The following is a 27,671-nucleotide window of genomic DNA, read 5'->3' as shown; positions in this document are numbered from 1 at the left end:
CCATCAAAAACAGTAGCTCAGAGCAAAATCAATTACGTAAACTGGATTCCTTGGCTAGTTGTGTGGTGATTAGAAGATAAAAGGAGAATGGAGTCTTACGATACCCTTCTTGCAGGGGAATGGTGTCTTGAGCACTATTACACGTTCCTGTAAATTTGGGCAGCGGTCTGTTTGTGATCACTGTTAAATGACCAGCACTGACCAAAACTCTTTCTCAAGACTTGCACAGCAAGTGAAAACTGTTTGAAGATGCTCTGAATTTCATGCTGAAGATGAATAGCTCAGCTGTGATGCTTCATTGCGGAGGACCCCCCTTCCTTTCTTTCTTGCTTTGATTCTGCATGTATGTGCCTCACAGGCCCCTATTTGCTTATGGATTTCTCAAACTGCTCAAAACAGACTGGGTTAAAAAAGGAGAAAAATCCTTACACTTGTTAGCAGCTGATGTAAATTTCCTATACAGGAATCCAGAAACCAGACTTTAAAAATGTGTGTTAGTGACAAAACAGATTAAATTAGCTTGCAGTACTGTTTCTACGTGGAAGAGTAAGCACTGTATTTTTCAATCACCAGTTTTATATTTATGTTTATATATAACTGTGGCCTTCAGGCTGCTAGCCTGCCACTTACTGTCCAGCCTTTTAGGAATTCAGACTAGTTAGAATTAAGGTTTGAGATAGCAAGTGTTCATTCTGGCTTATGCTAAGCAAGAACACTTGATTAATTGCTTCATGTAATCGGTTGCTGTTCCCGCAACCAAAAGGAGACAGGAAACAAAAAGGAGGAGGGATTCAAGATCTTTCTTGAATAATAAGTCTTGAGCAAGGCACAAGCAATTGTTAATCAGTTTCCTGATGAGATGCACACTGTTCTACTACAATAAGGCCATTTGCTTCAGGCACCTGCCATCACCAGAAAAGATCCCATTACTTAAAGCTCACCGTCAGCCTACTGTGGGTGAGGCAAGCCACGGCAATGGTCACACACGTGCTTGCCCACAGCAGATGTCCACACAGCGGTCTGAAACTTTTCACTCTTCGTCCTCACCACCACAGCTCAGCTGACATACTGCCACGTGAGCAAGTCACCAAGGCCTGGTCCTTTGAAACTCCAACTTTGAGCTATGTCAGAAATGTATGATGTTTCTCGCAAATTCAAAGGTGTGTGGATTTTTGATTAATGTTACAGGGCATGTCTGATCATATTTGGAAATAATTCATGTTACTTCACTACATTAAAAAGAGCATGAAAAGCAGAGCAGGCCATACCTGAATGACTGCACCTGCAGTGGCACTTTCTGGCTCTGCTCCCGCAACCGGCATACATCCTTAGAAGCTTTCCTCATCAATTTCTCAGCACTTAAACCTTGTTTCTGTTCTTCTTTTGACTGCTCAGCCTGTAAACAGGAAAAATAACTATGTTTTGCTAATAATGAACAACTACTCATTTCAAAGAAATGGCAAATCCTTCTGTGTCAAGGAAAACACTTGGCAGTGTTAGGTTTATGGCTGGACTCAAAGGTCTTTTCCAACCTAAATGATTCTATGAAAATCTCTATGCAAAGGGTCAGCAAGACAGAAGACTGACATCACAAGCCTAAGCCATGGGCACAAAATAAGGTAACAGAGCTTTTCCTGAAAAAAATAAATAGAGCAAATCCCATGCCATCACAGGTGGCTACTAGGTGTTATAAATTTTGGTGAGATATTTCTTAGGGCTATAGTTAGACAACACCTAAATTTGTACAAACAAGTGTCGTCTATCCAAATACCTTTTTAGAACTGGGAGACAGTGATTCTCTTCCCACGTAAAATACTTTTATTTCCTAATGAAAGCTCTCAGGAAAGTTGCCTGTACCTACTCTAAAATAACACACAAAAGAAAAATAGAGGAGGCATGCTCTCAAAGTTTTGTTGAGAAACTTTCCTCCTCCATGCAAAACTTTCAAGTTTTGTTGCCCTTGTTAGCAATATTAATATTCATGAACTTTTGTGCTTTTATTCATGACACGACACCTGTTTTGCATGTAAGACTCAATTTTTTTCATTTGCATTGTAGAGGTGTAAAAGTCAAGCGAACAGAACACCAGTGGTAACAACAGATTAAGGATCTTTCTTGATGTGAATATTGTTGAGCAGCTACATACGCACTTCTAAGTTACAGTATTTCTGTACATCAGTATTGCTGTTCACAGCAGGGTAGTGGTACCCTATCTGTTGAAACGCACTCCAGTGTTTTAGATGGAAGTGTTTTACATTAAAGAACACCACCCTTTCATAAGTATAACAGCTTATACTGCTGTTAACTTCTTCAGTCCCCAACTCCAAAATAGCTATGATTTTAAAATGAAATTAACCTATAAATATTGTTTTCCTTATTAGTTAGTGAACAGCAATTTGCAATCTACAACTGGTAGTGTCTTAATTTTACATATGTCACTGGCCATATGTTTTATCAGGTCCCCTAGTTAATATTTTTCATCAAAGCACTAAACATACAATATTTCAAAATTTTCTAATTTTATCTTTTCTCTAACTATACACGAGATTCTTGTGACTACTGCATTTCAGGTTAGCAGCATAAGTGACTTCTTTGTTTTCATATTCTCTGTTACTATGTACTCCTTTTTAATTTTTTCAATCCTGCTATTTTTTCAGGATGCTCTCAGAGAAACTTTGATTTCAGCCCAATGCCTCTAAGAGTATGCATGTGAGAAGTTATGTACATGACCAGGTTTATATTTACATCATATTTCTCAAGTGTTTTATGAAGACAGTGAATCCTCCATCTATATAGAATACAGAAAAGCACACTAATACCTTGGCCATACATTCAGCGAGTACCAAAAATCTGGCACTTATCTGCCAAAAATAAGTGCCAGATAGGAATCTCTGTGTCTGTGCTTAGCTTAAGCGTGAGATAACAAAGAAGAAACACTATCAAAATTAAAGCTGAAACCCTAATTCCTGTCTTGACCTTCAGTGGTTTTTGTATAGAATAAAGTGAATCTAAAGAAAAACTGTTAACTGTACTAGACACCAAACACTGGAACAAGGACGTATTTGTGGTATTGACGACATAATTACAGATTACCTCTACATAGAAGAGGTACTGAAAAGAACAAGATCTTTACAGATATTCACAGTAATCATTTCTGGACATACACAAAGAGGAAGTACTTCAGAGGACACTAGGTGTCTGAAAACTTACTTGTATAAGGATTTAAGACTCAAACTTTGAAATACTGCATGATTTCTCACAAAAATGCAATCTCAATAAGAGAAAATGCTTCTGGTGCACAGAATTACCGTTTTCTGATCTGCAGGTATTATGTACTTTATGTACATAGGCTTTATGTACTTGCTGTACTTAGGAAGGTGTGGTAGGAAGGGGAGGGAAGGGAGTCTGTGTATTTGGCTTCAAGCAGAGTAACTGTGTGCTAGCACTGATTTTCAACATCCCCCACATCTGCAGTTTCATTTTTCACTTGAGACTCTCTCAATTTCTCTGGCACTTCCAGCTGCTGCATTAGTCTGCGCCATTATAATGCCTGCAGGATCTAAAAAATAATCTATGACAATGTTCTCTAGGCTGCTGTGTTTTGCTAACCCAAGAGGAAACACTGACAGCAGAGTACAGCATTCTCAGGGTTGTTTTGCTCCACAGGGGAAGGCTGCAATGATTTTAAGGGTAGAAATATCTCTAGAAACTTTGTAAGTGCTCTTCAAAAGAGGTGGAGTGGCTGTGATCATTGTTCTGACTTTTAGCTTGGAAAGAAGGACTTAAATGCTGTGCTGCAGATTGCATATATTTTAGGAACGTATATTATTACTCTTATTCCTCATTGCAGTGTGTGTCATGGTGTTGATCACTGACACCAGAGATATAAAATATGACAAACCTATCTGCTGCCTTGAAAGAGCCAGCTGAAATAAGAAAGCGTAAATCCAAAGGATTTATAAAATTAAATGTTGCAGAGGCATACTCTATTCTAGCAGGAATAGCTTTAGAGGGGGAGTAGTTTTAAATTAAATAAAGAATTAAAAATTATCATTTCTATCCCGCAGTAAATATAAACTATGAACTTCTAAATAAATTTAGCTATGCTTCCTTTATATAAGCTACTATTTTTATGGGATAAAACTGAGAAAGATAAAATCCATCCAATGAATTCACATGGTAAAAAAACCCACACAGTTACATTGTGTGATGTTTAAACATTGCATTGTCTTATCCCATTTTGCCCAAGCGTTTTTCAGAACACTTGTAAATGCTTGGCCTAAACTCTGCTAGTATTTTATAGCCATTTTAGAACTCCACTAGCTATAGTCAATAGTGGATGCCAAGGAAAGAGAGACAGGACGACAGAGAAGACAGAACAGGGCATAAACATAGAGCTGGGAGAACATATTGGGAGAAAGTTTTGTTTCCTAAGCTATCAGACAGTCAAGGACTTCTTGAAGTAGGTGATATCATTATGGTTATTGACCTCTGATGGATTTTTCTTCATGACTTTATCAAACTGTTTTTTGAACCTATGCAAACTTGCAGCACTCAGTGTTCCATGGAAAACGTTTTTACAGTTTCTAAATATTGTGCTATGTTTGCTTGCATTTAACCTGCCACTTCTTCAATTCCCTACTTCCTGTGTAATAAAAGATAATGATTAATTTGCTGTTCTCCACCTCACCCATGATTTTATAGACTTCAGTTGTAGCTACTTAGCCGCTCCTAACATGGAAGCTGTTTTTTCCTTTGACCATCCTTGTTGACACTCTGTAGTTTCATTATCCACTTTGAGAAGAGGAACCAGAACTGAACAATGTTTAAGTTACAGGCATAACATGTATTTATATCATAAAACAATGATTTGTTTTGTTCCAACTTTTCTTCTTACTAATACCCGTCTTACTTGCTTTTTGACATCTGCTGATCACTGTGATGTTTTTGCTGACGTTTTTGTTTCTTATATCCGAAGTATCTCATTCCTAACAGCTAATTCAGAGCTCAGCTTTGTATATGCAAATATTGGGATCATCTCTTCCCTCCTCTACACAAGGCTATTTACTGACATTCAGCTTTTAAAAAAGCAAAACAACAAACCCAACAACTGTTGCTTATATATTAGAAAGAAGGTCCTCTGCACCGTGTTAAAACTGCTTTCCATTTTTACTACTCTGAATATCTTGGTGTCATCAAAACACTAATCTCTATCAACCATAAATAGCTAAAGAGTACAACTCCTTCCTGGATGTCACTAGCAACCTTCCCCCGTTGAAAACTAATGTACATTGATGGACATAGATGGGAAGGGGGCTACAGAAGGCATCTACTTCAACCTCCTGCTCAGAGTAGGTGAAGCTAGAGCTGGGTATTCAGGGTCTTGTCTAGTTAGGTTCCGACTATCTCCAACTGTGGAGGTTGGGTTTTTGTTTACAACCTCTCTAGGCCCCTATCCCAGTGTATGATCACCCTCACAATTTAAAAAAACCACCAACCTCCTCAAAACATAACAAAAACCCCACAGCATGCAACTTTTTAATGTATCTTGTTGGAATTTTCCATGTTCCAACTTGTCACTGTTGCCTCTCACTCATTCTATCCTGTTTTTTGTCTTTTATCCACATGAGGGTATCCCATTACCTTACGGCAGTTTAGGGACAGTGCATATATACTTGTATTGTTTTAAGAGACGATCACATAGAGAATAGAATTTGGCTTTCCTTTGCCAAAACTAGAACAAGTATGTCCTGAAAAGGAAATAAACCACAGTGGAAGTACTGCCTTTCCCACATGTCCCTACCACTATGAGTAATGGTCATTGCCTCTCTCTACCTGTTACAAACATCTTTGGCTACAAGTTCTGTGCAGACTGCAAATCAACTGATGTTGAAGGACAAAAAGCACATACATGTCTGTAGGAGTACAGCTGGGACATGAGAATTTTAAATTAAATTTTAAGTAAATGCTATTTTACTACACCAACCACAACTATTACTCCAAATAATAGTGTTTTTACTGTGAATTACTAAAGTGTTTAGAGGGCACTAGAAAAATACTACCTCAAATTCTAGGTTTAAATGCTGTAGTATTGAATAATAAAGAAATATTGTTTACACTGCGTAATTCAGAGATGTAATTAGACAAATGTGAGCTTCTGTAAAAATCTTTTAACATGCTAGACTGAATTCTTTAACAAATTTATAGAAAAGGTAGGGGCATATGCATATTCACTCACACAATTTCTGTATGCTGCTCATACCTGTTTTTCAGCTTGTTTCAAGAGTTTCTGGAATCGTTCATCCTCTAGCACACACAGGGGAAGGTCTGTCTCTCCTCTACCTTTCATTTCCTCAAGCTTTTGTTTAAGATCCCGCAAGGCCTGAAGCTCATCATTCAGACGATTCTGTCTTGTGCGTGATGCCTGGAGGTCCAGCTCCAAGTCAAGGGAAGTGCGTATGGGGCACTCTTGCGTAGCTCTTCGCATGATTGGTTGGCAAACAGGCTAAATCATTTGGGAGACAGAACAATAAAAATTAATATCTAGAGAGACTAGTGTAGGGTTTCACATAATACAGTCAGAAAAGCTCAAATGTTTTCTGTTCTTCTTTAGCAGAAAGCTACTATGATGAGATCCAAGTGCAAAAATTCATCTATTCTGGAATTTTTCTTCAGTCACTAGCTAAAAATAAATGCAAAAGTTTCTCCAACCAGATGTACCATGATATATTTACAGGTTAAAAACAAAAGACCTATTCTGATCCCCAGGATGACACAATGCCAGGAGATCAACACTACACAGACTTCCCCATAGATTTCAACTACATTCTTTATTTTTATTAACATTTGCTTTTTCAAGGCCTAAACAAACACATAATGTTATGAACTCTGTAAACATGCATTTCTTTAGTGTATTTTACATTATTTACTATCCTTTCACAGTGACTTTTCACATGAGTAAGTCAGGCAGGAGAAGCCATCCCAGACTATTCAATATTTCTTTCTTATGCCAAATGTAATCCTGCTACCTGGTAACAACCCTTCCGCAGAAGTGGTTTTTTTAGTTACAATCAAGATTAAAACATAACTCTCTCAACTTATTTAAGAATGACCTCCATGCAAGAGAAATACAATCTTACTCTCTTGTCCTTGAATCCTTTTGCTACTCAAAATACTCTTGGAGAAGAGTACATCCCCTTTAAAAGGACATCTGGATCCCTGAAATTTCCACCAAAATTTGCTCAAGATATATGTTGCTGGTGTTGACTTTTGTGCAGCATAAGCCATCTTGGGTCACTTTGTAATATTCAGGTTCTTTAACCCAGATCCGTTTGACAGTAACAAGCTAAAGTTCAACAGTAAATGCCACGATGCTAAGCACCAGTGTCTTGCTGCTGGTTCAGCCACAAATAGAGCAACATAAGCTTTGTCGGTGGGGATGATGTAGGACTGAGACCACCGTGTTAAGATTTCAACCTGGAACTACAGGACTACATGTGGTACTTGCATTGCTTTTGCTGAAATACTTGAAATAAAGCATATTGTTTAAGTAGTTTGTTATTCCTTCTCTCTCCATACTTTGTTTTAAACCACGTCCAGGTAATGTAGCACATACCCGTTTAACTCTTAGGCTCCGCCGTTCTGTGGCATTTCTCACAAAGAGAGACTTTTTGGCTAGTGTTGAACTGTCGCTGTCACTTCGATTCAACTGTCAAAATGTACATAACAAACAGAGAAATAAAGCACCTTCACATACAACTACATCTGTATTGATATAACCAGACAGAAAACCTCAGTGTTGATATACGTGTAGATCATTCTTAGTATAAAGTAAACAATTTTTCAACTAGAATAAGCGTCTACTCCAAAATTCTATTCCTAAACCAAGACAACTATTGATCTTACTGAACAACTGGTAAGTAGACTCTTTAGAAATGCGAGGAAGATAACTACGGTTAGGTTATTAAGTACTGCCAAATCACTGTCTGGCTGCAGATTATAAACTACGGATTTCATTTACCTGGGGCAGGCTTTAACAAATTTACTACAGGGATCGTAAATTACTGTAGACATGCACCTGTCCAACAAACAGTATTTTTGTATTATTATTTGTAATAAGTATAGGTGTGCCTACAGCCTCCTTCAGAAGCACTTCCTGCTTCTCAAAAATATGCACCACAGCTCGGCAGTAGTTTCTGCTTAATTATAGCATTAGCTCCACATACATCAGTGCAGACAGATTATTAGATGCATCAGCATGCATGGTGGTAAACTTCAGAGAAACAGAAACATCTATCTGCAGGATATTTACTTCACCTCTTCAGAAAAGGACAGACAAAAAGAATCATTCAGCTAACATTTCAATAACCAAAGCCAGAGCCCTGAAGCATGCTTACACAGGACTGACTGGGAGCTGGAGGTGAGAAATACCACCTCTTGCAATATGAATACACCTTTCGAGAGACAAATCCATCTCTTCACTATGGAGCCACTACTGGGAGCCCACCCCTGGATATGCACAGGTGGCTATCATCACTGATGTTCTTTATGCACTTTTCAAGGGAGATTTTCAAAGGCACCAACAGACTTTGGGTCAGTCCTTTAGGCCTCAAAAATCTTTGTGTTTGCTGTAACATCGTATGAGAGTAGGTGCTTTCTTAAAGCTAGGCCATCTCTTCTGAAAAGAGAGCAGCTGGCAGTTAGCCAGAGCGTGTCCAACAGGTGCTTTCCTCTACTATGGCACCACAAAGCGAGCAAGGCTGGATATGCCTGCGGTGCAAGCTGGGGACTAGGACTGGGGAGACCCCCGTTGTTCAGCCCCCTCCGTCAACTCAGACGCAGATACAGTGCCCACTCTTGAGCCCCGACAGTGGACTACAAGTATTTCTGAAACTGCAAAAGATTAATCTGTGCAAACATGGATTTTTCCTAGGGTACTTTGCTTCCAGGCAATACCGTACATGACAAAGAGAATGGTTTATTCAAGGTATGTTTTTTTAGATTCTGGCTTCTGGCAGTAGGTACATAGCAATGTTCAAAGCTACAAAAGCCCAACAGTTTTCCAGATGCAAAAAACCTCAGGATTTTATACTAACTAAACTATCAGAGCAACTAGTGTTACTTCCTGTCAAAGACCTCCACAGGCAGTAAGCTAAGGCTGTATTTTTCTGCCAATACACCTAATTTCCAGTGTACAGGAATTAAGATGAAGGTTAGGTTCTGAATTCAGCCAGTAATCTACCCAAATTATGTAAAGATTGTTACAAAACGATCTGCTGTGTTTCATTCTGGAGGGTGTATGGAATAGTTATTTAAGTATGTAGATATCAACTACAGATTATTTTGGTTTTTTTAGGCCAATGATAATCACAGAGAAGTGATAAACTTCAATGTTCCCAAATGATTAAGACAACCAGCTCTAACTGAACTGGAGAAAAATTAAAGCATAAGTATTTTTAAAAAAAAAGTCATACTTGTGTGAGTAACCTGTAGAAACTAAAGATCAAAATAAACTGCCTTTTCTAAGGTGCCTGAAATTAAAATCTATAGAGCTGGTAATCCATGCTTAAATCTTTAAACACATGATTTTCACAGTTAGTTTAGCAGCAACAGGGCTGACAATCTAAATCTTTTTTTTTTTCCATGCTACCATGGATCTAGAAAGACTGGAGAACTTTGTTGCCAAAGCCATGTTTAAAACTCAGCCCCTAGGCAGCGCTCGCACGTCTTTCAAAGATGTAATTACAGCAGGATTTGGGCTGCCCAGGTTTAAAACCAGTTGAGATACAAAGTGAGATTTAAAATTGATGATGGAGCTCTTTCCACACTGTTACCCTTAAATGGTTACATTATTAAAATATGGTAATGCAATGGCAGTTTACAGTGAACTCTATTCTATGTTTTAACAAATTATTTTGCTGTGTGAGAGCTGTAGTTGCTGACATGCAGGGAAACACACTTTTTGCAGACAGCCAGCACAGGCATCCATGTTACTTCTCTCCAATAGGATGTATTTTTGCCCTACTAAAGGTGTTCTGCAAGAGTACGCAACTCTGCTGAAAGTCAATTCTACTATGCATCAGATCAGTTATGGAAAGAACGAATCTAGAGAAAGCACAGGCTGTGCCTCTTGCAGGGAAAATTGGTACATGACTCACTGTCATTAATGCATCATTCCCAAGAAGTTAAATGACTCTTTAGTTAATAGCTCTTCCTTCCAAGTGTTTTTCCTCTTACCCTACAGATGTATTGGTTACGCTCGCCTGGAGAGAAGGTTTGTGAGCGCACTATCATGCTGTTCCTGACAAAGGGACGCTGTCTTGAGCTCCAGCTGGCTCTGTCCTTGGGTCGGACTGTTGCGTTCTCGTTAACCAACTCCTCAGTGTTAGTCTCTTTATCAACCTATGAAAAGGAATTTAGTTTATAAGAACTACTATATCCAGACACATGCCACCACATAGGTTTTGTGCCTTTGGATTTTACAACCATTGTTACCTTGCAGCAGATGGAAAAAGACCAGCAGTGAAAAGCATCTTGCACATACACAGAAACTATGCTGAGTAAAGAAACACAAAATTCCCAAAACACTTAACAGCGTGCGAAGAGTCTTTGAAGGTACTCTGTGTATCCAGTAAAACCAAAGCTTTTGCAGAAAGGCCTTTGCTGCCCTACAGATGGTCTGATGGAACCACGGTGCAACAAGTGTTTTGCTTTGCCACTTGTGGACATTATTATTATCGTTATTGCGCATTTATATTAATATTTATTTTGTTCTGCATTTGCAGAACAGCAAGGTTCTGCCATGCTAGAGATGGCGCCTGTGCACACTGAAAGGGGCAGCTGGGAAAGTTACACTGCCCAGGTTCTCCCAGACATACTGTCATATGTCCCCCAAGCCCCACCAGCGGGGCTGCTTTATGGCAACCTGCAGAGCTGCACCAGCCTTGTGAACCCAGGGAAGAGACTAGCTAGCTGCAGTTCCGCAGAACGACCTGCTGCCTACTACAGTTGCCCCACATGTGCCACAGGGAGCCTCAGGTGCCAACATCCCTGTAGGTGGTGCAGCCTGTGCTTACTTACATGCAGCAATCACCTTGACAGCCAAGCTAGAACAAGCACTGCAGCAGCTGGCACTTCTGATGTTACTGATGTGCACTGGGGCATTTTCTTCAACTTGGGTAATTTAGCAAGGTTCATGGTTTTCAATGTGCAGGTGATAAATACAGTGACCTAAATAACACAACTGCAACCCTGAGAGGATCTGGCACACGAAGATCTGTGGCTGGCTTTACAATGAGGTCTGCTATGTCTTTCACTCGCTATCCAGGTCTATCCAGCCCGGGCTTAGCAAAACACTTGTGTGCGTGCCTAACCTTCAGATGTTGTCCTTGATGTCTCCCCTTGCCGAGTTTGGGCTTTGATCTGTATTTGCTTGCTACCCAGCAGACTGTCAGTCCTTTTATACCATGGCCTTAGCTCATATGGCATCTTGCCACATTAATTGGAAGTTAATTACAGTTTCCAGCAAGTCCATGGAGGTGTTGAACTTCTGTATTGTCACTAACTTGAAGGAACGAGATGTCATTCTTCGCGTTTTTACCTTTCTATTTTACAGAACCTGTGGGTTTAATGCATGCAACAGTGTCTTCATTAAGATGCGGAAAGGTGTTCTAAAAATTTTATTTCTAGAGTGTGTGCTACCACATCAGGGATATGTTTACTAAAAATTTACTGAAAGTGCTTTCAGAAAGGTGGAATATGATGTAAAGCAAACGGTTAACAAGAACATGGAATCAGAATTTGTTATGTGCACTGTGGGGGTAGTTCAATAGTACACAGTTTAATACACATTTTGGAATTTTCTGCTCATTAATCTTTCCTCCTCTTCTCTGCTAAGCCAGTTTTTGTATTTCACACCCTAAAATAGAGAGAAGAAATAAGGAAATCCCCTAATTGGTTTAAAGATCTTGACCCCTGTTCTGTCCTTCCCCCTTTATCAGATGAATCAGGAAAAAAAAAAAGGAAACAATGAAACAGATGTGCAGAAGTATTTTAAGTATGCACGAGTTGAAGCTACTGAACTGCACTTGTATTTTGAATATTCTCCCTATGCAATAAAAAAAGTGAAGATACAGATTTTTGGTTAATTGTCTTTGACTTAGAGGTTCTGCCTCGCATATCTGTTAAATGTCCTCTTCATAGTTCAGAATTGACCACACCGATATCGTTAAAAGTACATACTGACAAGCACTACAGCAAAGGCTACATCAAATTTTAAATGCAGCAGACTTCTACATTAACTGCTCAGAAATAAATCTTCAGATGCAGTAAAATACCATAGGAATGTGTATTTCAAGATATTCACCAGTGTTAGTATTATAGCAGCTTGCTGGCTTTCATGGGCCTCATCACCATTCTCTCTGTCCTTGTCTTCACTTGTTTCCTGTGCATCAACGAGTAATCCCATGTCATCAGTACAGTTGCTTTCTACTGCCAGCTTAATGCCATCTTCCTCTTCATCCACAATTTCATCAGAGGCTTCTGCAAGCATTTCCAACCTGTATGAACAGAAGCAGCCCAGGCTTATTCTCAAACTGAAAAAGCCCACCAGAGAAAGGTATCAAAGGCCTAGGCCTTCACCCATGTACAATGTACGCATTTTCCTGACAGGGAAAACAAGAGTATCACCCAAATGCTTCCATTAAGTTCACGTGAAGGCACATTTCATTATATGCTCCAATAAACCCAGCAAGCTCTACTACAGTTCACCTTCAAGATCATTATGACAACACCGCACTACATTCAATAGCTGTATGTTGATAACATTGAAGGACTTTGGTTGCAATAAATTCAGAAAACAAATGAGTGAGTCTCCCCTTCCCTCATAATAAAGCATGTATTATTTCTACACCGCAGCTAAGAAATTGCACAGGAACAGAACTCAACGTAGCAATTTAGTAAGAAATCTGTTTCTCAGGAAAGCTCACAAGTTCTCCGAAAACAAGACTATCAATGGAAGCACACACACACTTTGTCAGACAGCAGCTCTCTCTTCAAATCCTATTAGTTGCTTATTATTGTAAATGCAACTAGTATTTGACATGAGACGTTCTAGTACACCTCCAGTGGCTTAGACTCCCCAGGTGGTTGCACAGGAAGATGTACATGGAGTGGAGGAACATCAGCAGTAGGAGTTAATACAGCAGCCAAGACATAGCAAACCTAAAAGAAGGTGAATGAATTGACCACACAAGACTTTACCCCAATTCCCGTGGTGGTGAGAAACTGCAACAGGTTGTCCAGAGAAGCTGTGGATGCCCCATCACTGGAAGTGTTCAAGGCCAGGTTGGACGGGGCTTTGAACAACCTGATCTAGCAAGTGTCCCTGCCCATGGCAGGGGGGTTAGACTAAATGTTCTTTAAAAGGTGCCTTCCAACCCAAACTGCTCCATGAGCCTATGATCTCCTCCGAAAGTACAGCCCTTTCATTTGTCTAAGAATAGGAGGAATGAGTGGAATCATTCAGGCATGAACAGTGAGGGAGCAAAAGTGGCTTTACCAGTCTTCCTCAGAGCCCCTTTGCTCCTGCTCCTCCTCCTCATCTTCAGCCAGCTCTTGTTCTACTGCTTCTAGCTCAGCAGATGTCCTCTCCAGCAGAGCTGACACAGCATCCTGCTCACAAGGAAAGAGAAGATGAAACCAGAATTGAGTGATACATAACATAGGTAAAAAAAATGACAGCTCTTGCAAGAGCTGTATTACCCTGCTGCTCCCTGATGCCAGCAAAAACATGACTCAGATCACAAGTGTAAGGGGTTTGAATTGTCAGTGTGTAGCACATTAACCAATTGTTTTTATACAGAGTAAATCTCAATCAAAAATAGATTGTTTGTAAAATGATAATGCAATCAAATATGCTCCTGTCATCCTTTAATGTCTTGTCTCTCCCTCTCGTAATATCCCCAGGTAAAAAAAGGTTGTTCTTAAAAGTTACATTTTTTAACATAGTTCTCTTGAGGTATTAAAGCAGAAAAGCTTATTTAACCAGAAGAATTGGTATGTGTTTTGAATAAACAGCATTTTCAGTGCAGTGGCTTTAAGTATGCAAATTAAAATAATTAATAAATAGCAATTTTTAATGTGTGCATATGAAAATAAATGGTAAATTTAAGGAAGCTCTTCAATAACATTCTTTTTAAAATGAAATACAGCTGAAGTATTTCAAATTGGAGTGCAATTTTGTATGCTGCTAAGAAGCATCAGCTCTATCCACACTTGCTAGCAAGTCTGAAACCCCATACAGGACCTACTCCCACAGTAAGTCACTATAAACAAAAGTGCCTGCAAGACAACAGGGCTTTGGACCTTCAGGGGAGGACAATTCACATATTCAAATAACCACAGTGCAACAGCACAATTAGAGGCTACGGCTTTTTTCTTGCTATTACAGTAATAGCCTGCTCACCAAGTCCAGTGAGTCCAATGACTGCTTGCTTAACAGAAACATGGATTCTTCATTTTGTTCCTTGTTTTTTTTGCCAGGAATTTGCTTGCAAGGCAACAGGTTGTACCATAGAGTACAAGTCTCATCAGAAAACGATAAATCTGCCAGACTGATCTGAGTCCCAGCCTGCACAAAATAAGAAAATGGAAGAAAATTGTTGAAATTGGTTTCCCACAAAACAGCTGAAAAAATTCTACAGTATTTATCATGTAAAATAGGCAGCACAAATTTGACATGAATCTTACTTCCCTTTTTAACTGTACAATTTTCTATTTCCCTCCACTTCTCGCTAAAATAAACAAACAGAAGTACATGGAAAGGTCCTTCATATTATCCATTCTGCCATCTTTTATTTCAATCTGTGGAATTTCTCCCCGCATGCACACACACAAAAACCTCTATATCACTGTAATGCACACGTCTGCTTTCTACAGCATTCAATAATGAAAAACTGCGCCAATGAAACCTGCAGCATCAACTCATAGAGCAGCAAGTTTCAGTCAATTTTTCAGTTGTTCCACCATAAAAATCATCAATATGGCAAACAATAACAGATGACCTTGTTTGCTCTAACCAGCGAGGAAGCAGATGAAAAGACAGTAAAAGAGATTAACAAACCCTTTCATTTGGACAAGTACTGACATACACTGAGTTGGCACTCTGGGAAAACTTATGAAGTACTCGTGTTTGGGCTGTGCCTCGGAGATTAAAATCGTCTCTTCTTTGGCAAAGCAAATCATGTTCAGAGCTACTGGGCTGCGCACATAGCTCTTGCCAAGACTCTCATCATGTCGCCCAGGGCTTTCTGCTGGGGGTGTGTGCTGGTTCTGGCTGGGATAGAGTTAATTTTCTTCACAGTAGTTGGTATGGGGTTATGTTTTGGATTTGTGCTGAAAACAGTGTTGATAATGCCGAGATGTTTTTGTTACTGCTGAGCAGTGCTTACACAGAGTCAAGGCCTTTTCTGCTTCTCCCACCACCCCACCAGCGAGGAGGCTGTGGGGGGCACAAGAAGTTGAGAGGGGACACAGCTGGGACAGCTGACCCCAACTGACCAAAGGGATACGCCAGACGATATGACGTCATGCTCAGTATATAAAGCTGGGGGAAGGAGGAAGGGGGGGGACGTTCGGAGTGATGGCGTTTGTCTTCCCAAGTAACCATTACACGTGATGGAGCCCTGCTTTCCTGGAGATGGCTGAACACCTGCCTGCTGATGGGAAGTGGTAAATGAATTCCTTGTTTTGCTTTGCTTCCGTGCGTAGCTTTTGCTTTACTTATTAAACTGTCTTTATCTCAGCCCATGAGTTTTTTCATTTGTACCCTTCTGATTCTCTCTTCCATCCCACTGTGAGGGAGGTGAGTGAGCAGCGGCGTGGTGCTTGGTTGCTGGCTGGGGTTAAACCACAACAGGGTGGTACGCCCAACTCTTTCTTTTGATCTTGTGATTAACCCTTATGTCTTTGGTGGGGTTTTGTTGTTGTTGGGTGTTTTTCTTCACCTTTGTATCCTGCGTTCTGTTGCATTTTTGTTCCACTGCCCTTCTCTTACCTGAGGGGAAAACCTCTTACATACTGAAAAAGGCCAACACATTCCCCAGGAATTAACTTCTGCATTTTTGAAAGTGAGAGGCTGTTCCCAGTAGTCGGAGCTGATGAACCCCACCAGATTCCACCATCTCTTCAGCATGTTGTAACTAAAAATCCTGCTGCGCTACTAAGTTGGACTCATGGTGAAAAACTAAACTGAGTTGTACCAGACCATGCAAAAGCAATTTGAAAGTAAATGTCTCAGCACTAATTAGGTGATGAACACAATTAACAACAAAATTTTAAAAGTGCCAATAGGCTGGTCTATGAATGTCATGCCTTTTTATTATTTCTACAGATCATAAAGACTAAAAAGTTGGACATCATATAATCTACAACAACGTGCAAAAATGTAATTTAGTTTGTTCTTTATTACAAGCTGTGATAATGAGGGTTTGCTTTTTTTTTTTGGACGTACTGTGGCTCTTATTCAGCTTTTAATTTAAAATCTAGTGTTAGAGTAATGTTGCAATGAAGTTTATGGGGATTTTTTTATGTATAAAACTGCAAAGATGGAGCATCAATCTGTAATTAAAGGGTTAAGGTAATGCAGCGTTACAATTATCAAAACACCTCCTAAAACTTCCATCTAGGATTAGACTTCTGTATCAGGAATTTCAGAGAAAGGTAGTATTTTAAGCACTATAGCAACAACCAAGTTGTGCTTCAGAGTGTCTCCAAGTACTGTGGAATTTTAGCAGCCTTGACCATCAAAAAAAGAGGGGACACTACAAACAAATGCATGCCAAAAAAAGCCAGAAATAAATAAAACTGCATACCAAGCATTCTTCCCGACGACTTCTACTGACAGCACAAACATCTACTCTCAGCGTCTTCTGTAGCAGTGTTACTTGGGAAATGGTTACTCTGAATATCTCGTTGAATAAAATGGTTTCCATGGCAGGATGAACTTTTGTGCGGAACAGGCAACTGATATCAGTTGAGCATGGAAGTACTGCTACTCTAACATACCTGCCAGAAACAAAACAAAATCTTTACTTGTATTTAAACTCGCACTTGCTGGTGACACATGATAGAAGTTGACCACAATCAACTAGAGGACTGCATGGCAAGAAAATGAAACAGCAACAAATCAGAGGTGGAATGGAAAAGAGGTGAAAGACAGGAGTGAGAAACTCCTCCTGCCCCTTGCAGAAACATTTTCCAAAAAGTAATTTCTGTGCCTGGTAAGGTAGTAGCAAGAGAGGTAGCTATTTCTGTCTCTATCCAAATTTGTCCTCTGGTTTAGTACTGTGAACACTGAAAATAATGTCACAGATGGGAGGAAACATGATCTTAATTTAAAAAAATGAGAAAAATTTGGGTGGATGTAAAAATTAAACTCTTAGAACAATGTGAGCAGCACTGAAAAGAAGTGACGTCTTTTAATCTTTTAAAGAAACAAACAAAACAAAACCTCCAAAGAAACCAGAAAACTAAAGAAAATGAGGAAGAAAATAGCTAGGGCCATAGCTGCTTAAGATCAATTCATAATATATTAAGTGAGACTTAGAAGAATGCATCTTGCAAGCCTAAATTACAAGCACAGGGAATAACTTCAAATTGTTACACGGCTGCATTCTTTTTATGTAACAAATATGAATGGATATTATGTGGATAAAGGTAGTACTGGTTAACTTCCAGGTCTCACTTTAGTAGTAGTTTGGTAGAGACATTCCTAATGCAATTTGTACATGCTATTTACCGATTGCACACCTTCTCATACACATGAATGAGCATAGTAATTATTTTACATCTTTTTTGTGTGTATGCATTAGTCTATTTCTGGTATTGGCTGTAAATATAATTGACATTCACTGTGGAACAGAATGCAATGAAGCTAGCTACAGCAAGAAGAAAAAGCAGACCAAGGAAAATTATTCTGGAAAAAACTTGGTCTCCCAAAATTTATAGTACTATTGCTATATTTTCTGGTAATGACTACGTACATACTGCTATTACTATTAAAAACTTAGTTTTACATTAATTGACCTGAAAGAAATTAGGTCTGTGAGAAATTTAATTTTCTTATTTGAATTTGGGCATAGCCTTTATTCCCCAATTATGCCACGCTTCTTGGGATACAAGCTTCTTGGGATAAAGAGTAAGATCTAAGTTGCTTGGTTCACACATATAGCCTGGATAGCAGGTATCCAGCATTTTGACAAACCCATCCCAAAGTTAAGTGGTAGTGTAATGTAATCCCAGTAATGCTGCTGCTGTGTTCACATAAATGTAGGTGAGCAATTTGCATGGTCTACTGAAAACAGCCATTTTAATAGATTAAGCAATTAGGAAACATTTAGGAAAGAGGTAGGAATCGAAGATAAAGTATATTAAAAGTATATTTAAAAGGTCATTCATTGGAGCTTTCTTTTAACAATTGTTAGCCAATTTATTGGCATCACGCCAGAATGAGGGGTAAACAGAGAAGTAAAAGATAAATTGTTCACTGGCTTTGTTTTAAAAGAGTGCTTACTTTCATTTTTAATTAAAAAAAGTTAAAAAGTTAACCAATGCCTCAGGTTTTGCTGTGACAAACCTATGACTTCTGAACTGATGAAAAAATGATCCTGATGCAAATAATAAGTATTCAGCTAGGCTCTACCTACTCTAAAAATGAACAGCTTTTACAAACAGTGTGGAAACAGGTATCAGTAAGACCTCATGTCAAATCTATTCCTCTATGTGTAAAGGTTCAATAAAGTACTGATCTATCCAATTTGATGTTCTAAAAAATAGTTATAACATAGCATCATTTTCCAGACCCGAATTTTATCATTGTACATATCTGTACATTATATACATATATGCACACAATGGCAAGTGACAGAGAAAATGCTGTTTGCAAGGTCCTTCCTTTACCCTGTCTGTCCTTTCTCCTTGTTTTGTGTAGCTTTATTTTTATTAAATCTTTTTAGCAGCAGCAGATCTGGCCTTCTGCACTGAAGATGCTTGACTACTGTAATTACAATTTCATACTTTAATTCCTAAAAAGATGCCAGCTATGACATAACTTTATCTTACTGAACATTTTGTTGGCATTTTTTTATATTCTACATTGTCTACTTTTCCTCCCGGCTGTGTCAATTTACTCTTCTATAGTTTTTCTATATTCTTGTGCTAAATGCTAGTGAACTTGGAAGGTCAGCAGGGGAAAGATGGAGGTCAGAGAAGGAAGGATGGTAGTAGACAACCATTTGTTATTAAAACCAAACAAAAACAAACAGAGAAAATGCAACAGGTACCCAGGCCTGTATCCCTTTCCATACATCCTTTCCATATTCAGTGGCTTCCTATTGATCTGCCAATTGAATTCAAGGTGATGGGGGACAGGAGGAAGGGGACCAGCAAGAAAACCAAATTTTCCAAGTATTGAGTATGTTCTACTCTAATCTTATTAAGCTTCTCAACAGTTTAAGATAGTTTTCCAGTCTGTAAAAAAGCTCACTGAAGTACAAGGGTCCCCAAGGAGCCAAGGCAAGCTGTACTTACTTGTACAGATGAGAGTTTTGGATTAGAATCTCAGCGGTAACATTTTCTTATTCAGTCATTTTTGTTCATTTCCTACACATGATTTCCACTGTAATTACTTTCAGACCTTTCATATTGGTCCAATTCAACACAAGAACTAAGTCTTTACAGACCTCCAAGCTCCAGTTGTTAGGGATGGTGTATCTCAATGTGGCTGTGCTTGTCTGCATGCAATTTATCAAATCACCCCTTACCATTAAAAGCTCACTTAAAAGACACATACTATTTTAACATCATTTTACATCAAAATGCCACATAAATGTAAAAAGACAACATTCTGAGCTGAAAGAATGGCAAAGTATCAAAAGAATGTTTTTAGTAACTACAGAATAGCTGTTCTGTACTCACAAAGCTACAGAATGTTTAAAAACACTAAATGAAGCATCATTTAAAAAAATTCTTTTTGTTCCACTTTAGTGCAACGTGCAAATTTCCCGATAACTTCTTTTTCTTGCAGTATTGCTGGAATGTGTAAAAGCTAAGTACTACTACAGTTTGAAAAGTTTAAATCAATCCATTCCTTTGGAGAATTTGTACAATTTATTATTATATTCTCATATTTCAACACTACTGCTCAGTGATTGTTTGACTTACACTTTAGAGCCAAGGGGGACAGAAAACGCTGGAAGATTTCTGAGCCGTACTATGATTATCACAAAACTTGAATTGCTGTGGTCATATCTGTTAAAGAAAGGACAACGTGAGGGAAGTTTACTATTCACATTTATGTATGAACAGAAATATTCCCTTTGCTGGTTACTTACCTGAGTCCTATTTGTACCTGGGCAGCCTCTAGAGTTGTCGCATCATCTTCACTATATACAACGTCCTCAGTTTCATTTGGTCTAGGGCAAACAGGCAAATACTCAAATTTAGGAAAATTATAGTTAGCTTGCAGCAATAATTAAGGTATGCGTACACAGAATGTATACACATTCTCCTAAACAGGCTGATTTAATTACAGTGTGCACTCCAAATGAGAATTTCAGAACCTACAGAATAGCAATGCCTGATTTAGACACAATCGCTGCCTGAACAGTTTGACGACTCCAGTAATGAGTCAGGAAGGCCTTAGGCTGACTACTGAGGCAGGCCAAACTAACAGGCAAGAGAAAAACTCATGACATTTTCCTATACATACTTAGTACTTCTTTATCTCCCTGAATACAAAATTGGAAATTAAAATTTGTAATAAACATCAGACCACACGTAAACTGGATATGAAATACTGCTTTGGAGAATACTTGAGAAGCAGGAGCTCTGTAAAATAAAGAGGTTTCTGTGCAAACAAGAAGCATCTTTCCTCTGAGCCTGTTTTCGGAACCATTCAAAGAACCAAAGGGACTCAAGTCTTGCAGCTGAAGAGCAACTCTAGCGTTGAATGGAATTACAGAGAATCCATGTGGCAAAATAATTCCAGTCATCTTCTGGAAGGTTTGAGTGAGGATGTTGTATTAATGTGTTTCATTGATTTTTAAAACTAGACTTTTGGAATCAATAAACAAGATTAAGATAGAAAATGTCAAGACAGGAAATGTGGAGAATGACACAGACATCCCACAAGACATGACAGCATTATTTTAAGACGCTGCATTTAGAGGTTTCCTTTTTACTATTCATTTCCTGGCTGATGGCTAATTTGATAGAGTGTATTTACTCCCTCCCCTGCCTTACATTACTCAATACAAACAACTGGTCTATACAGCAGAAATCACTGTACTGTAACTTCAGGAGCATACTGACAAATTGTAAGTCATTCCATACACAGTGCTCATAAAGACACTTCTACTAAACATAAGCAACTCACACAGAGGCACTCATTACCTCTTCACTACTTCCTATTCAGTAATAATTAAGAGTAGCCACACCTGGAACTATCATGGAATAACTAGAGTCTGTAAATCCTAGCTTGCACAAATGGCAATAGTTTCCTTTTGTACACAGGCTTAGGGGATGCAACTGCCTTCTTTCCTCTTTTCCTCAGTAATGACAGGAAGACGACAGGAATTTGTTCTGTTTTCCACCTATCCTACTACTCGTAGTCATTGGAGGACTAAAGACTTGCTCCACAGAACACCCACTGCTTTTGGTCCAATGTCTGTTCATTTCTATCCACTGGTCTTATAACTGGAGCAAACAGTAAGTTTTGATCACAGTGGCTCAGAATTGAAATAAAATGGAAAGACAAAAATGGTTATTGAACCAAAATACACAGTCAAAGCCACTCAGTCAAGTGAAAGCTAAGTTTTTAATAGATGGGAGTTTATTTCAGCCTAAGAAGTTGCATTACGTCTAACTGCAGACATGGAGCAAACTAATACTAGGTTTCAGACTTCAGGGTGAAATATGGGTCCATGACCTAAGATGAGATTGAATGGGCATTGTAACACTTTAGGAGAAATCCCTTTGGATTTCAGCTTTTTTATTTGGTCTCATCTATTTTTATTACCCTTTAATTTGTGAAAGACTTGACAAGTAAAAGTAATTTTATCAGAGGCCAATAAAACCCATTTATGATATCATAACGCACCTTTACCTGTGCTAATATAAAAACATTTAGCCTGGCAACAGAAGACATGCATCTACGTCTTTGTAACAATACTGCTAAAACTTCTCTATCTGAATATTCAAAAGGACAAAAAATTCTTAAATGTCAACAACTTGCCAAAACTGAGGTGAAAAATAAATATTTTGGTTTCTCTCATAGTTTGCAATAGTCTTCTAGTACGCAGCCTAAAGTTCATTGTTCTCCCTGCCAGAAAACAGACAACACTATACAAACTAGTATGAAGAATCCTGTAGAAGTTGTCTTGTCAAAAAGCAACAACAGCAGATACATTTCTTATATCCTTTTCACCACAGCAAAGCAAGAACATTAAACCCTGACCTGGCTTATTTTTATACCAACATTACAACTGAGGATTTTCTTATCTTTCCTATATCCTCTTTTTTAAAAAAGAAAATATTCAAGCAAAATGCTATGCAATCTTAAGACTGTATCTAAACAATACAAGAAGTAACAAGAGTCACTCTGAGTAGAGTCAATATAGTCACATGGCAGAACCTGTGTAGTTTAAATCCAGCTTTTGTCCTAGGAACACTTCTAGCAAGAAAAAACCCAAGAGTAGAAGGTAGCATATGAATGCTATTCAACCAAGCTATATAAGCACTCTAATGCAAATTTATTAGCTTAAAAAAACCCCTTCACTGTTTGGCAAACATGCCTTCCTTTCAATATGAAAGTACAAAATATTTATAAAAAAAGGCAAGACAGATAAACTACTTATGCTGGTATTATATAACTACTTATAGATGTATGTAGATTTTTGGTGGAAAGACTTGCATTATTTCTCAAACCTACTGTTTCACAGAAGCTTCATATACACCACTATCTCCAGCTACAGACTCATCGGACACGGCAGCAGATACACAAGCTGTTTTCTCCTCAAGCAGGTGACTAGCTGTTCTTCTTGGTAAGTCAACACCTACGAAAAGAAAGAAAGAAAATCAGTCTAAGAGATTAATAGTCAGAAAGAGAGAAGTGCATAGCTTAGAAAGTTGTCAAGTTGAAAGAGGTGACCCTTAACTGAGTATCACAGAGTAGTTTTGCTCCACATCATTAAACATTCTGAGACTGTACTGCTGTTATCACATATTCTGGCTAGGGATATAGCCAAACTGATGAACTTGAAAGTGTACAACTATTATTCCTTCCCAGAGATACAGGCTCCTATCATCACCCGTATCTGTTGAGCTAGTTATTATCCTTCATTATTAACCCTCATTATCCTGATCTTTAAACCTGTATTTGCCACGTTCACATTCTGCACTGTAGTAACACTTCGGCTACATGCAAAGTGCTTGCCTACTGTTTATTAAATATTCAGAAGTCAGACAGACACCCTCTCCTCAGTGACATAACTGCTAGAAATTAAAAATCCCCTCCGGCTTACTACATCAAAAACTTTTTATGCTACAGTCTCTTTACTATCAACCACTACTTAGCTGTAATCTTCAACTCTCATTCATATGCTAGTGTTATGCAGTGAAGAAGCAGCATTCACAAAAAGCCACGTTCTGCAGCATAGTAAGTTGAGGGCCTACGCAGTACTTTTATCTGCCAAGGGTTGAGGATATTGTTATGCATTATCATCCCCACCTGAATCATGACTTTACATCTTGTTAAGATGTTTAAAATTTAAGGCTTCAGATTAGGTGATTGATTGCTGCATTTGTGCGTTTATTTATGGCAGTAGGAATGCTTTTTCCTTGATGATGAAGTGCTCTTTCCCTTCCCCCCGCCGCCACGTGAGGGGTGAAGGTGATGACATGATTTATTGATTACCCTTAGGAATTACCACAGCAGCCTGAATTGACTTTGACAATGACAGAGACTGACTGTGGAAGAGCTACATGATATTCCAACTTGGTTTCTGACAGCAGAGACATGTGCAGAGGAGCAAATATCTGCATGGTTCACCTGTACAGAAAAGTCAGAGACAGACAGAGAAGCAGGTAAGCACTGCATCTAAAGAGCCAATGCAGATTATTACATCGAAATACTAGCTATACTGTCTTCAGGTACGTTTGTCTACCTCCAAGTTACGATTCAACAGTATTCAGATTTGTGGTTTTGTAAAACTTAAGTGTGAGCTGAAATTTTCCATGCAGGTTTTATGCCTCCAGCTGAGTTTGTTGAAAACCTTCCCGTTCAGCATTGCAGCAGTTCCAAGAATGAAATTGGAGTAGAAACACCGAACCAACCCCAGGTCTGTGTCTCCCTGCTAATTTACTGAAGCCTCACCGTTAGGCCCATTTTACTATGGAAATTAGAGGTATTGAAGCATAATTAATTAATAGCTGGCTTTTCAAAATTTGAGTGCTTGTTTTGGCAGTCTTAATACAGACTAAAGATAATTTTTATCACATATATGACACTACATGAGGAAGTATCAGTATGAAGAATCACAGCACAAATTTGTATTTAAAAATCATAACTACTTATAGACTTAAAAGACACCCTGACACTATCCAGAATAACAGGTAGTCAAAAAAGCTCAAAAATTTTAGACAACCACATGATGCCTTTGAAAATAATGATCTAAAGAAGTAAATTTAAAAAAAATAATTCTGATTCCTCATAGCCCTATGTGTTCCCAAATCCCAAACCATCTTAAATTCAGTTCTCAGACTAGATAAGTTGCAGCCAGATTGCAAAGACAGACAGACCGAAAGTTGTTATTTTGGAAAGGATATGCTGCTGAAATATGGGCAGGAAAATTAATTACTTTTTCCATCTTTTATAATACAGCTCTAAAGCAAAATAGCTACTGTGTTTCACTATACTCAAAAGGACCAAATGACCCCCCTCCCCCCAAATGCCCTTCCATGTTTTTCCACTTTGCTTTCACAGGTTCAGACCATTCGGACATGAGTCAATTTCTTTTTTTCTTTCTGCACAGTTGGACAGAGGGGGGACTCCCAGCTTGTACTATGTATACCATACATTTCTCTTCTGGTGCCACACTGTTCTGGTCAATATTGAAATTACTACAGTAGTGCAGTAAGCTAAGCTAATTAACCAACAGAAGTTACAACAATGCATTGAGAGAGATATATAGAGAGAGATGGAAAAAACCCCAAATTTCTCATTAAAATATATGTCTGTATCAATATGTCCAGGTACTTTTACTAAAAACTGGCAAACTCCAGGCACAAGAGTTCAAGCTTAGCAACAAATCTGGACAATGCACTCTCTAGAGCTAGGCTGTATTTATTCTAAGACACCCAAACTCCTTAGTTAGCCGCTTCACTATCAACTTAGGCCCAGAAGCATGGAGCTGGGAATACTAGGTGCCGACCAGGTTTCAAACAGGGCTGCCAGTGCTCAGCACTACTGGAAATCTGGCTCCCTCAGTTCTTCCTTGGGAAAACCGAGCCACTGTGTAACGAATGTTTGCAACATACTTAAAGACAATGACACAGAATGCCACTAGAAAAGTCAATAATGTGCAGAGAAAGGACAACGTACTGTCAACCCTAACAAAAGGCAGCAAAGTCAACTCTAAGACTGAGGACAAGCCATCAATTCTTGACAGCTGGGATTTTTGAAGTTCTCACTCTGCCAAAGGCTTTGACAATGTAAGACGACTAAGTATGTTGCAGGGCTTTTACTGCAGACTAGAAGTGGAATTCATTACACCTAATTCAGTCACCTCAAAGTTAAAGTTAACTAGTTACTAAGGATACCTTGATAACTCACAGGGTCATTCATCCCATCTTCCTTAAAGGGAAGTATGTTTTAGGATGAGATGACTCATCCTTTTGGAAGTTACCCACAGACTGCAGGGAGAGCCTGAACTAGCTTAGGAGCTCTGTTCTAACTCAGACAGATAAAAGCTAAAAGCTAGGAAATCCACGTTAAAAATAGGGAGACTCTCACTGTAACTTACATGGCATGTGGTCACTTGTCTTTCTCAACTCACATAAAAAAAGTGAAACACAGATCTTTCAGCAACAGCAGGTTCGAATAACTAGATATACATACACACATAAAAATTCTAACTCTTTTTAAGTCCAGAAATCTCTTTTATTGAGGATGTCAGTTTGTAACTTACTCTTCAGTGAGAAACAAGGTATCTGATTTCAAGTTACCAAAAACCAGCAGAGGGTATTTTTGCTCTATCCCCATACATCCTGACAACACCTAGGAATACCACACATGCTCCGTGTCTTCAAGATCCCGCTTCAGGTTTTTCTGTTACTTTTTCATGACAGAGTCTGCAACACATGAACTTTCCTTGTGAGACAGCTATTGAAAAATGCAGAAGGAATCAGGGTGATCGTAGCTCTCTGCAGCCTAAACTAGAAGTTACGTAACGTCCATCAGAATTACTGCCTGCCTGCCATGGCAAATGTAGGCTGATCAAGATAATCTTCAGTTACATGAGGTACCTCCCCATTCAAGAGCCAGCTGTTAGTTCAAAATTTTCATGTTGCATATACATTTGACAATAGATTTTTTTATTACCTGAACTTCCTTCATGTAGAGAAGGCAGAGGCTGCCTGACGCCTTCATTAAGATCTTTATCATCTGTAGAAATCCGAGATCCTGCTCTAGCTTCAGAGTCCAATAATATTTGGTTCTCACAGAGACTAATGCCTGCAAAATCACCCAAAAGGTCACAGTCTTCAAAATCTGTAGTGAGCTGATGCAGAGGGGAATTTTGAGCTGACATTGAAAATGCAGCTTCTAAAACCAAAGGGGAGCCTGGGGGGGACAAGGAAGACAGGGAGGATCTGGAAGACAGTGATGTCACAGATTTGGGAGGTTCAGTCAATTTGGGATGGTCTGCAGCTGAATGAGAGTCACTGTAACCCAGTCTCCCATGGGAACTGACCACTTCATTTTCATGAATAGTCGTGATAGGCCCCGAAGGAATGTAACCACTTTTTTCTTGCAATATGAAGTCAAGTTTATACTGATAGTCCAAATCTGTTATTTGATCGCCTTGATTATAGTAGAGATCCGTGGAGCTGAGTGAGTTTAATGACCCTCTGCTTGATGTGTTCAGAGATCCCCGGCTGGATGCCAGAGATCCCAAACTGCTCCCTGAAGACACAGATAACGTACTAGCTGAGAGGCTGCAAAGAAAGCACAAACAGGTACAATGATGTTACTAAACTAAACAAGCACAAAACGGTACAAGGAGAGATAAGATTGACTGGAGCTGCACTATAACGATTTACAACTGAATGCTGCTTGGAGCATTACGTTTTTTTTAAGCACCCATACTTGGCTTACATCAGTGTGCCCAACCTGCACGCTATCAGGCCAATTTATCCAGCTTACTGCCTGTTGCCAAAGCCCCTTTTCTTCTGGAGAAGGCTGCAGATTTGACAAATGGGTCCAGCAGTAACGGCAGCCTTCTCAGCTGCTATATTCCCTCAAAGATCTGCTCCACTCTGATGTGGGGGCTCATGGGGTCAATGTGACAGGAAAGGGACCCCTGGGAGGGAGGTTATGGCAGCAGAGGAGTGCTGCC

At 39.0% G+C, this 27,671-nt stretch overlaps 1 protein-coding gene across 1 annotated transcript in view; it reads right to left on the bottom strand.

Annotated features, from left to right (window-relative positions):
* WWC2 (WW and C2 domain containing 2) overlaps nt 1–27,671 on the bottom strand; it is a 111,244-nt gene that overhangs the window by 3,441 nt on the left and 80,132 nt on the right. The window contains exons 11-22 of the mRNA XM_052779657.1: nt 26,657–27,270; nt 22,988–23,111; nt 20,391–20,471; nt 20,221–20,307; nt 16,872–17,064; nt 14,465–14,629; nt 13,559–13,671; nt 12,365–12,557; nt 10,237–10,401; nt 7,616–7,708; nt 6,263–6,505; nt 1,269–1,396 (exon numbers count right to left, since the gene is read on the bottom strand). Of these exons, the coding sequence (XP_052635617.1) occupies nt 1,269–1,396; nt 6,263–6,505; nt 7,616–7,708; nt 10,237–10,401; nt 12,365–12,557; nt 13,559–13,671; nt 14,465–14,629; nt 16,872–17,064; nt 20,221–20,307; nt 20,391–20,471; nt 22,988–23,111; nt 26,657–27,270 (2,199 nt within the window). The remainder of the gene's footprint in view (nt 1–1,268; nt 1,397–6,262; nt 6,506–7,615; nt 7,709–10,236; nt 10,402–12,364; nt 12,558–13,558; nt 13,672–14,464; nt 14,630–16,871; nt 17,065–20,220; nt 20,308–20,390; nt 20,472–22,987; nt 23,112–26,656; nt 27,271–27,671) is intronic.

This window comes from Harpia harpyja, chromosome 2 (genome assembly GCF_026419915.1).
Source record: "Harpia harpyja isolate bHarHar1 chromosome 2, bHarHar1 primary haplotype, whole genome shotgun sequence".
Taxonomy (NCBI): Eukaryota; Metazoa; Chordata; class Aves; order Accipitriformes; family Accipitridae; genus Harpia; species Harpia harpyja.
The sequence above is the reverse complement of the archived record's forward strand: the minus strand, read 5'-3'. Positions and strand labels throughout refer to the sequence as shown.